Source organism: Ochotona princeps, chromosome 21, assembly GCF_030435755.1.
Source record: "Ochotona princeps isolate mOchPri1 chromosome 21, mOchPri1.hap1, whole genome shotgun sequence".
Lineage (NCBI taxonomy): Eukaryota > Metazoa > Chordata > Mammalia > Lagomorpha > Ochotonidae > Ochotona > Ochotona princeps.
The window spans coordinates 24,971,531-24,980,541 of NC_080852.1; the positions used below are offsets into that span (position 1 = coordinate 24,971,531).

The 9,011-nt window shown below is 55.6% G+C and overlaps 1 protein-coding gene across 1 annotated transcript in view; it reads left to right on the forward strand.

Moving 5' to 3' along the window:
• The window catches only part of POC1A (POC1 centriolar protein A), a 63,147-nt gene extending 54,940 nt beyond the window's left edge, over positions 1–8,207 (forward strand). Inside the window, exon 11 of the mRNA XM_004581519.2 lies at positions 7,558–8,207. Within this exon, the coding sequence (XP_004581576.1) occupies positions 7,558–7,656 (99 nt within the window). The 3' untranslated portion in view covers positions 7,657–8,207. The remainder of the gene's footprint in view (positions 1–7,557) is intronic.
• The last annotated feature ends 804 nt before the right edge of the window (positions 8,208–9,011 follow it).

Below are 9,011 nucleotides of genomic sequence, written 5' to 3' on the forward strand. Positions count from 1 at the left end.
GGAAGGAGTGGACTCTGGGTGATTTGCTCTTGCTCCTCTGGAGACCCAAGGAACGGTCAAGCGAGGGGACAGAGAAGGCCTATGTGTGAAGCCCCAGTACCTGCCAAGGGACCTGCATGGCTGCTCTCAACTGAACCCCTGCTGACTGGCCTTTAGCAGTCTCCCCAGTGAAAGGCTGAGGAGGCTGCAGTAGGCTTCCCTTCGGCTTCCCTTGCTCTGCCGTGGACCCTGGGCTTGTACCTTGAGAACACCCCCTCATCACATCCCAAGCTGCAAGCCATCTCATTGGCTTGGCCTGATCACATTTTGTCCGATCTTGGTAAACTGACTACTTCAAGTGGATTGTTGGGAGAATTAAACCTTTGAAGAAATGGAGGCAGACGGGGGCCCAGGCCCCCCATGCTCCCCTTTGGAGTCAGTACAACTGAGTCCATTACGGAGTGCTCAGCTGAGCCCATTACTGAGGCATCCTCCAACTGGTAGCCTGCATATGCATGGCAAAGAACATGCTAGAACCCAGGCTGGTGTCAGCGCAACTGTGTCCCAGGTCTCCCTTTGGTGTGAATGACACCCCTTGGGCCTCAGGAGCACCCAGTTTTGTGAATGTTGGTGAATAGGCCTGCTTTGTTTGTTTGTTTGTGTTTAAGATTTATTTATTTTTATTGAAAAGTCATATATACGGAGAGGAGGAGAGACAGAGGAAGATCTTCCATCTGTTGATTCACTCCCCAAATGACCCCAATGGTGGGTGCTGCACTGATCCGAAGCCGGGAGCCAGGAGCTTCCTCCAGGTCTCCCACATGGGTGCAGGGTCCCAAAGCTTTGGGCCGTCCTCGACTGCTTTCCCAGGCCACAAGCAGGGAGCTGGATGGAAAGTGGAGCAGCCGGGATTAGAACCGGTGCCCATATGGGATCCCAGAATGCCTAAGGCAAGGTCTTTAGCCATAAAGCCACCACGCCAGGCCCAAATAGGCCTGCTTTGTGTTGCTTCTCCTTTGGGGCTGTGGGAAGGGCTGTACTTACTTAAAAGAAGCTACAGTGAAGCACTGAGAACGGTAAACTGGCTGAGATTCCTTAATCCAGCAACAGCTAATACATGGATAGAAGCACTGCCTCCCCAACTTCCCAAAGAGAACTGAGCCTGAGGAAAAGTGGGGGCAGGGATGCAGAAACTGCACAGAAATCCTATATTCCTGAGCTAATGTGAACCAGAAATGTGAACTGGGCTGGGGGAGCCAAAGCTCATTTGTGGTATTTGCAGCAGGCTGTAGGGTAGAGAGCGTGGCTAGGCAGATAATAGCCAAGCCCCGATAGGTGGGAGGAATTTCTGTAGGAACCTATGGGGGGGATCAGTTGGATGTGGTCCTGGGTCCCTCTGTCCCTGTGCTCTGAGATCCAGGCCTCAGTGCCTCAGCTTTGTCAGATTGGGCCAAGGAGGAAGGGGAGGAACCAGCTGCTTCTGTGCCTGTTGGTCCACTGTCCACCCCCCACTTCCTGCTGAGACCGGGAGTCTTCCTTCCACTAGGCCAGCTCGGCAGAGATGGTACAAGGAGGTTAGACCCTCCTACCTGTCCCTGAACTCTCCTCACACCTGCCAGGGCCCAGGGCCAAGTTTAGGTGATGTTCCTTGCCAGCCAGGCTCATCCCTGGACACGTGGCCAGCACTCAGTGTGCATCTCCTGTGTGCCAGGCATCTTTATCAGCAAGGAAGGACAAAGCCTGCGCCTTGGTGGTGCTGCTAGTATACTGGTGCCAACAGGCTGTTGAGGCCTTGCGTTTACCCCGGCCCCCGCCCGAAGGCCCCTGTGCCAGACCATTAGGCACTGGGCAGTCAGTGTCTGTGACTGAGCAGCAGAGACTCGGGTGGTGGGCTGGGCTGGCTTCTATAGCCTCTGATAACCCCAACACATGGCCTACCATTAGCAAGGCATGTCCCTCCATGTGTGCGTGTGACAAGCACACACATACACACACCAGGAAACAAGGCGGAGTGAGGCCAACACAGGGCCCAGCAGCCTTGCTCTGTTTTAATAGTTCACAAGACCCTCATGGCAGAGAGTCCCCTTTTATTACATCTGTTTTAGATCTTCAGGATTTCAGTGAAGTCAAAACCAAGCTACAGCAGAGATTAATTCCACATTTTCTGTGTTTGCAGAGAAACCAAAGGAGATTGTATGGCACAGTGAAGACCCGCATGGGTGCTGGTGGCCAGCCCCAGCACACCTCCCTGGCCTGGCCCGGGTGCCCCTCAGTGGTGGGGCAGGATAGCCCCTGAGGAATCTGACTCCTGTGTTAGGGATGAAGGTGGCTAAAGAAGCCCTGGCCCCTCCAGGAGAACCTCCTGGGGAAAGACACATTCACCCTAGCCCTGAAAGTGATTAAAAGGAACTTGCTGTCTCGAGAGAGCTTGAAGCAACAGCCAGACCACCATGTGCCCTGATGGCTCAGACTCTCCTATGCCTGATCTGAAACCAGCCTCCGACACCCTACCTGTGCCTAGGGCTTTGCCTAACCTGATCCCCAGGACATAGCCAGGGCAGCGGCTGGGGCAGTCAGGTTGCCCACAGTGTACACTGTGCCAGACTGGCCCACAGCACATGCTGCATAGCTGTTTATTGTAGAAATGAACATTCAACTGATCCTGGGAGACATGGGTTTTATAAGCAAAATGCATTTCAGGCAGGTAGCTGGCCCAAAGCCACACAGCAAGGTAGAGGTCAAGTTTAAATTAAAATCCAAGCCACACAGCTCCTTAGCCTGTGTTTATAATGCGTAGGCCAGAGGTCCCTACTTACCGGCCATCCCACTCTATTTCCTAGGGGCACACTCGTGCTAAAGCCACAATACCCTGGGAAGAGGGGAAGGTAGGCAGGACTAGGAAGGGTGTCTTAAAAGAGAGGAGCTGGTACAGGCCTTGAAACAGGAGTTGGGCTGTGACAGTGGTATTAGGATGCAGGAGTTGGGTCTTCATTTCCAAATTCTTGGACAGGAATGGGATAGGCAGAAACATGGTGGAGGCCGAAGATGAAAGGACTCAGGAGTAGGGCAGAGAGAATGTCCACAAAGCCCAGGTATGAGGATGAGGGGCTTGAGGGGAGCCAGCTGGAGGTAGCCCCAAAGTACTGAGAGCAAAGGCCCAGTGCTGGGAGGCTCAGCACAGGAGCAGAAGGAGCCCAGGTAGTTGCAGCTCTCCTTGCTGCTGTGCCTCTAGCTTGGGGGCATGTGACTGACTATTGTCTCTCAGCCCACACCTATCATTGGGCACCTCTGTGCCACCTATCAGTTCACGGTAAAGCCTCAGGAAGGAACCTCCACCATAGACACCGACAGCACATTCACCTGAGAGGGCATGGGCACCACCTAGGCCTGTGGTGAGAGCAGATGAGGACATGAGGAGGGATATTGGCCAGGGTGAGCCAGGGCTGCTGGGCGGAAGGGCTACCTGAGCTAGAGGGGGCTGGGGGACTGTGGAGCAGCCTTGAGCATGCAGAGCTATCTGTAAGCCATAGGTTGAGTGAGTGGCTGGTAGTCACCTAATTCTCTTCCCCTGCCAAAGTGTCGCTTGCTGTCAGCAGTGCTAGAGCAGCCAGCCAGCACTGGTGCTGCAACATGGTGGGGGACCAGCTGAGGTAGGGTACTTGATGTTGGATGTTCCCGAGGAGAGTCTTGAGGGCCTCGAGTGGTTTCAGGGTTTTGGAGAAATTATGGCTCCAGCTGCTTGAGCCAGGTCTTCAGCAGAGGCTACAGTGGATGTTGAGGTGGGTAGAGCAGCTGCTGGAAGGGACCTGGCTCGGGATGCACTCCTGGTCTGTGGTTTGAAGCACAGATTCACTCCCTCTGTTATTCAGCTTGTAGCCAGGCCTCTTCTCCCATTCCGGAAAGCTTGCATTCTTCAGTCTGGCCCTGGGCATGCCAGAGTACCATACTCGCCCGTGGAAGGCGTCCCCTGTTCCTCATCCTTTGTAGCTGAGGGTCCTGGGACTTGTGGCTTCCTGTTCCCAAGGGGATTAGGCAACCTGGGCGTCAGGGTGGAAACCCCAGACCGTAGATCTTCCATCTGTTTCCCAAGAGCCAGCCCCACTCTGGGTTTTGGTCCCCAGCACCTCTGTAGGACCCTCCCTGTCAGGCCCTACTACTTAGCCCCGTGAGGAGTCAGACTGCCGCCTTGCTGACATCATCCTGACCTGCAGGGCCCCTCAGCTCACCTGTACCCCTCTTTCTCTTTCAGAGAGCTAGAGATGGGACAGCCTGACCTGAGGAGTTGTGGAAGGCAGATGGGCACGCGTGGCCACTCTGAGTACTAGCTGCCAGGGCCACCCTAGGCCAGAGTGTAGCAAGACATCAGGGTGACTCCTAGAGCCCAGGCCCAGGACTTCCTCCAGCAGGCCTAGGTCTGGGCTCCACACCCAGACCGTGGGGAGGGTTACTTCCTCCTGGCTCAGCAAATGGGAGGGGCCTGTGGAAGGCTCTAGAAAGCCTTCCTAGAAAGCAGGAATTCTGGGAAATGGACCTCTGTCCCAGTCACTTTGACCATACAGGCTGTCCAGAAGCAGTCCTGCACTCCCAGCTTTTCCTTCTGCTTCCCTTTGTGCTAAGTAAGGACCTGGAGCCCACAGACTCCTGGGCCGGGCAGGGATGTTTCCCTCATTGACACCTGGCCCCAACCCGATCCTCCTCCGAGCCTCTCCTTTTTTTTATTAGCCAGGAGTCAGGAACTGCATCCGGGTCTCCCAGTGGGTGGCAGGGACCCAGCACTGTAACTGTCATCTGCTTCATTCCAGGGAGTGTTAGCAGGGAATTGGGTCGGAACCTGAGGGGCTGGAACTGGAACCAAACACTCCAGTATAGGAGGTAGGCATCCCAAGCAGTGGCTTAGTGTGCTGTGTCTGGCCTCTGCTCCTCTAGACACAATCAGATGAGAGTCCCATGGGTCAGGGTCCCCGGGAAGGTCAGTTCTCCTTTGCCCTTAATAAAGAAAACTCGACGCTACAGGGCTGAGGAAAGCCCGTAGGCATGTTTGCCATGGTGGGTTTGCTGGCCCTCCTGCGCAGGGGTGGCTTTGTCCCTGAGCCTGGCAAGGAGAGGCCCCATGGCAGAATTCCTAGGGCTGGACCAGGACAGGAGGGGAAGTGAGTAGCTGGCACTATCCAGGCTGGGCTAGGCTGGGTCTCAGGGTCTGCCTGGGTCCCCTGCTTGGGCTCTGGGACTCTGGGTGGGGCAAGGGGATACTGAGGCAGCACATGTTTACCAAGTCCAGTGGGGTGCCAGGCACTGGTGTAGGCGTGTGCTCTCCGGTTGCTGCTCTGAACTGACAGATGCCTATCACACATTGCAAATGAGGCTTGTGAGATGGCCAGACTAGTCCTTGCCAAGGGTGCCTCACATACCCACATGCTGTGCACAAGGCCCTCTCCCCTCCCCCCCCAGCCCAGGCAGACTCCTGCAGGTGGCCCAATGGTTGTCCCCCTCACCACACCAGCTGCACTGTGCTGACAGTCACCACTTGGATGCCCCAGTGGGGCCTCTCGGCCACTGAGGAGACTCTTCTTGGACATGGGAGAGAGGCACCTGGTAAAATTCCAGACCAGACTGTAGGTTCAGCCTCACCGTGAGGAGTCACTGTGCTACAGTGGGGTCAAGTTGGTAGGAAAACTGTGACACCAAGGTTCCCAGGCCCACAAAGCCCAGAACCTCCTGTCTGCCAGGCACCCTCCCCATTCAGATGGAGCACAGTGGGACCCAGTATGGCTGGGGTGCCTCCTTGGCAGAGGAGACTTGGGGGCAGGAGATACAGGAGAGGCAGATGACCCAAGTCTCCAGAGCCTGGCTGGCAACAGGAACGCAGGTCTAAGGGGTAGGGAGCATTGGTCTATACCTCTGCTGTCTGGCATCGCCACTTGGGGCTGGCTGTACAGTTGGTGATGCATTTCCGCCTAGAGGAACTTCCCAGCACCAGGTCTGGTGGTCACATAACCCCCTAACTGGAAGATGGATGCCTCACAGGATTGCTTGGAGGCCCCGAGTTGGGTGGGCTCAGCACATTATACATGTCTCCACATTTGGAAATTAGTTTCCCATGAAATGACTTAAAAAAAAAAAAAAAAAAAGGCTTGGCTCCCCACCGTGGCCTTGGGTCCAGGGCCATTGGAAAAAGTCTGGGTGAAGAATGTTTCATGTCTGTGTGAGTCTTGCAGCAGTGGTGGAAACTTCCAGCAATGCAGGGCCAGGGGCTGTTTCCTTTGCCATTTTCCAAGTTACAGACACATGTGCACGATCATACACATGCGCGTGCATACACACGACTGGCTTGCCTGCATGGGGGAATGCGGCCGGCTTTTCCAGCTCTGCCCCTTAGTGCATTGACTTTCCCAGGGTCTGTCCGTACCTGGTTCGGTGAGTTAAGGGCCAGGCGGAACATTGCCCTGGCAGCAGACGTCTGTGTGTGCCGCTGGGAGAACCCATAGCAGCCTTAGAGACTGCCTCCCAGAATAGAGTCCTAGGGATGAGGGTAAAACTTCTTGAGGGGCATTTATCTGTCCCCCCACCCCATGCCCTTATCCTATGTTGGGTGTGGGCCTGGCATACAATGGGTACTCAACAATCCCTGGTGAAGAATAGGAGGTGATGGGTGGAGCTGCCCCCTGGTCAGAGTGGGGTGGTGATTTTAGGGCAGGCTGTGTAGGCCACCCCTATGAAGAGGCATGTGGGCTCTCCTCGTTGCTGTTTGCCTGCCTACACTGTCCAAAACCACGAGAAGTGGGCAGTTTTCTCCAGCGTGCCTGGGAGTTTGGCATGTCTGCAACACTGGCCCCAGCCCATGAAGCATGAGAGCCCCAGAGGTAGGGGCAGAACATGCCACCAGCCACCATCCTGGGTTTGGTGAGGAGAGTGAGGGCTCAGCTTCAGGAAGGACACAGGAAGACAGGCATGGTTTTCATGGTTGATGTGGGCCAAGCAGCGTAAGAACTGAGACCTGTGTCAGGTGTCCGGGACTATGTACTCCCTGCAGCCTTTGCCCCTTCCTCAGAGACCCCCATGTAGCACATTCCTGCAGTGGTCCACCTGAGCTCAGGGGACTGCCCTCTCAGCCTGCAGCCCCTGCCCCTTGGTGAGGCCCCTCCAGGTGGGGAAAGGAGGCGCCTGAGCTGGGTCTAGGCCTGGGGGCAGTGCCTTCATTTGGCTTACACTTTGCTCACCTCTGCAGTGGAGACGGCTAATGCGGTTGGCCAGAGCCCAGGCTACCTGCAGCTGGTTCTGCCTCTGCACCAGCCCCCAGGGCCAGGTCTTCCCAACTCTTGGGTTTGTCTTGGGGAGTAACCAAAAACAGTGGGACCTGCCCTCTGCGTTCCCTTACTGTGTCCTGCCCCTGCTCACAAGCAGTACAAATCCACCCTCTGGAGCCAGGAGTGGGTGGGAAGGCAAGAGTTGTACCACCCACAACCACGAGAGACAGGGAACCAGGCAGGACCCCCAGCCTTTTGGGCAGTGGGCAGAAGCAGGCAAGCAGGGCAGCCCGGGGCCCCCAAGCTGCGCCCCTGACGGTCACTTGTCTTGCAGACGGTCTCCATCCTGGAGCAGCGGCTGACGCTGACGGAAGACAAGCTGAAGCAGTGTCTGGAGAACCAGCAGCTAATCATGCACAGAACAACACCGTGATCATGGGAGCACGAATCAGGAACGCAGTTGATTTGGGGGGTGGCAGGCCAGGGATTTGTACCATGGGACTTGGATAAATAAAAGGGGAGAGGTTTCAGTTCAGTGGGAATCACATCCATCCCTGAGCCCCATGGCTTAATGCAGTTCTGGCCCTAGTTTGCTGTTTGCAGGAGGGCAGCCCCACGATGAAGAGGTTTGAAATCAACCTACCAGGACCACGTTCAGTTTACCATGAGGGAGCCCCTTGTTAGCACTTGCTACCTCTGGTCCTGTCCACCTGGCTTGCTCCTCATGCCTTTCCCACACCTGCCATGGGCTAGAAATGGATGGCTCCTTGGTCAGAGGTATCAGGAGTGCTCCTCAGATCTGAAAAAAAATGCTCAATTGGGCACTTAGGAGTCAGGTTTGCCCAGGCCCTCTGGGGTAGGCAGGAACTGTGCAGCGACCTTGACTTCTGTCTGTCCTGGCCATGTGCACTAGGGCCTGGCAGCTCACTCCTCCCTGCTTGCAGGAGAGCAAAGGAATTGGAACATTAAAACCAACTTGACTGATCCTGTTGCAGGAATGGCTTGATCTGGTGGAAACCTCATTAATCCAGTGCTTGGGGCCCATAAAAGGAGAACGAGCTTAGTGCCTGGGGCAGGCCCAGCCAGGATTGCCTGTGAGGCCCAAGCACCCTCCATTGGCAGTGGCTCCACCAAGGCAGCCAGAGCCTGTGTGACATCCACCTCCCTCTGATAGGCCCCACATTTCCATTTGCTCAGGAGGGTCCCCAGGGCATCTTCCTCTGCCTCTGTGTGAGTGTTCTCTGTATGTGTCCTTCACCTGTCCTGCCCTGGGGGCTGAGGATGGGCATCTCCCCAGGAGCTGTCAGCACCCCAACACAAGTACCACACATGTACGTGGTTAATGATTCCCAGCCTTTGCAGCCTCCAGGTAGGAACACAGCCCGACTCTCTAAGCACTTGTACTGAGGGGGTGTGGGGGAAGCCCGTGTTGATTTCTGATTTTAAAAACCAAAGCAAAACAAACAAAACCAGCAAAATGTTAGGGAAGCTCTCTGGCCTGGGGTCTGCCTACCACCACCTGTGTGACCTCAACATTGTGACCAAGCCTCTCTGTGCCTCTAACTCATCATTTCCAAAGCCACTCTTGGTGTTTGCAAGGTGTGCACTGTCCCAATCTAGTGTGGAGCAGTGCTCTAGGGAAGCCCCCTGATCTTCCCTATCCCTGCCCTGCAGCATCCCCAGTAGGATGACAAACTAGATGTCATTGTTCTGTGGGTAGGGAAGAGGCCTCATGGGACCTGCTGTAGTTGTCTCCGGTGACCCTGCAGCCTGCTGGTCTGAACTTGC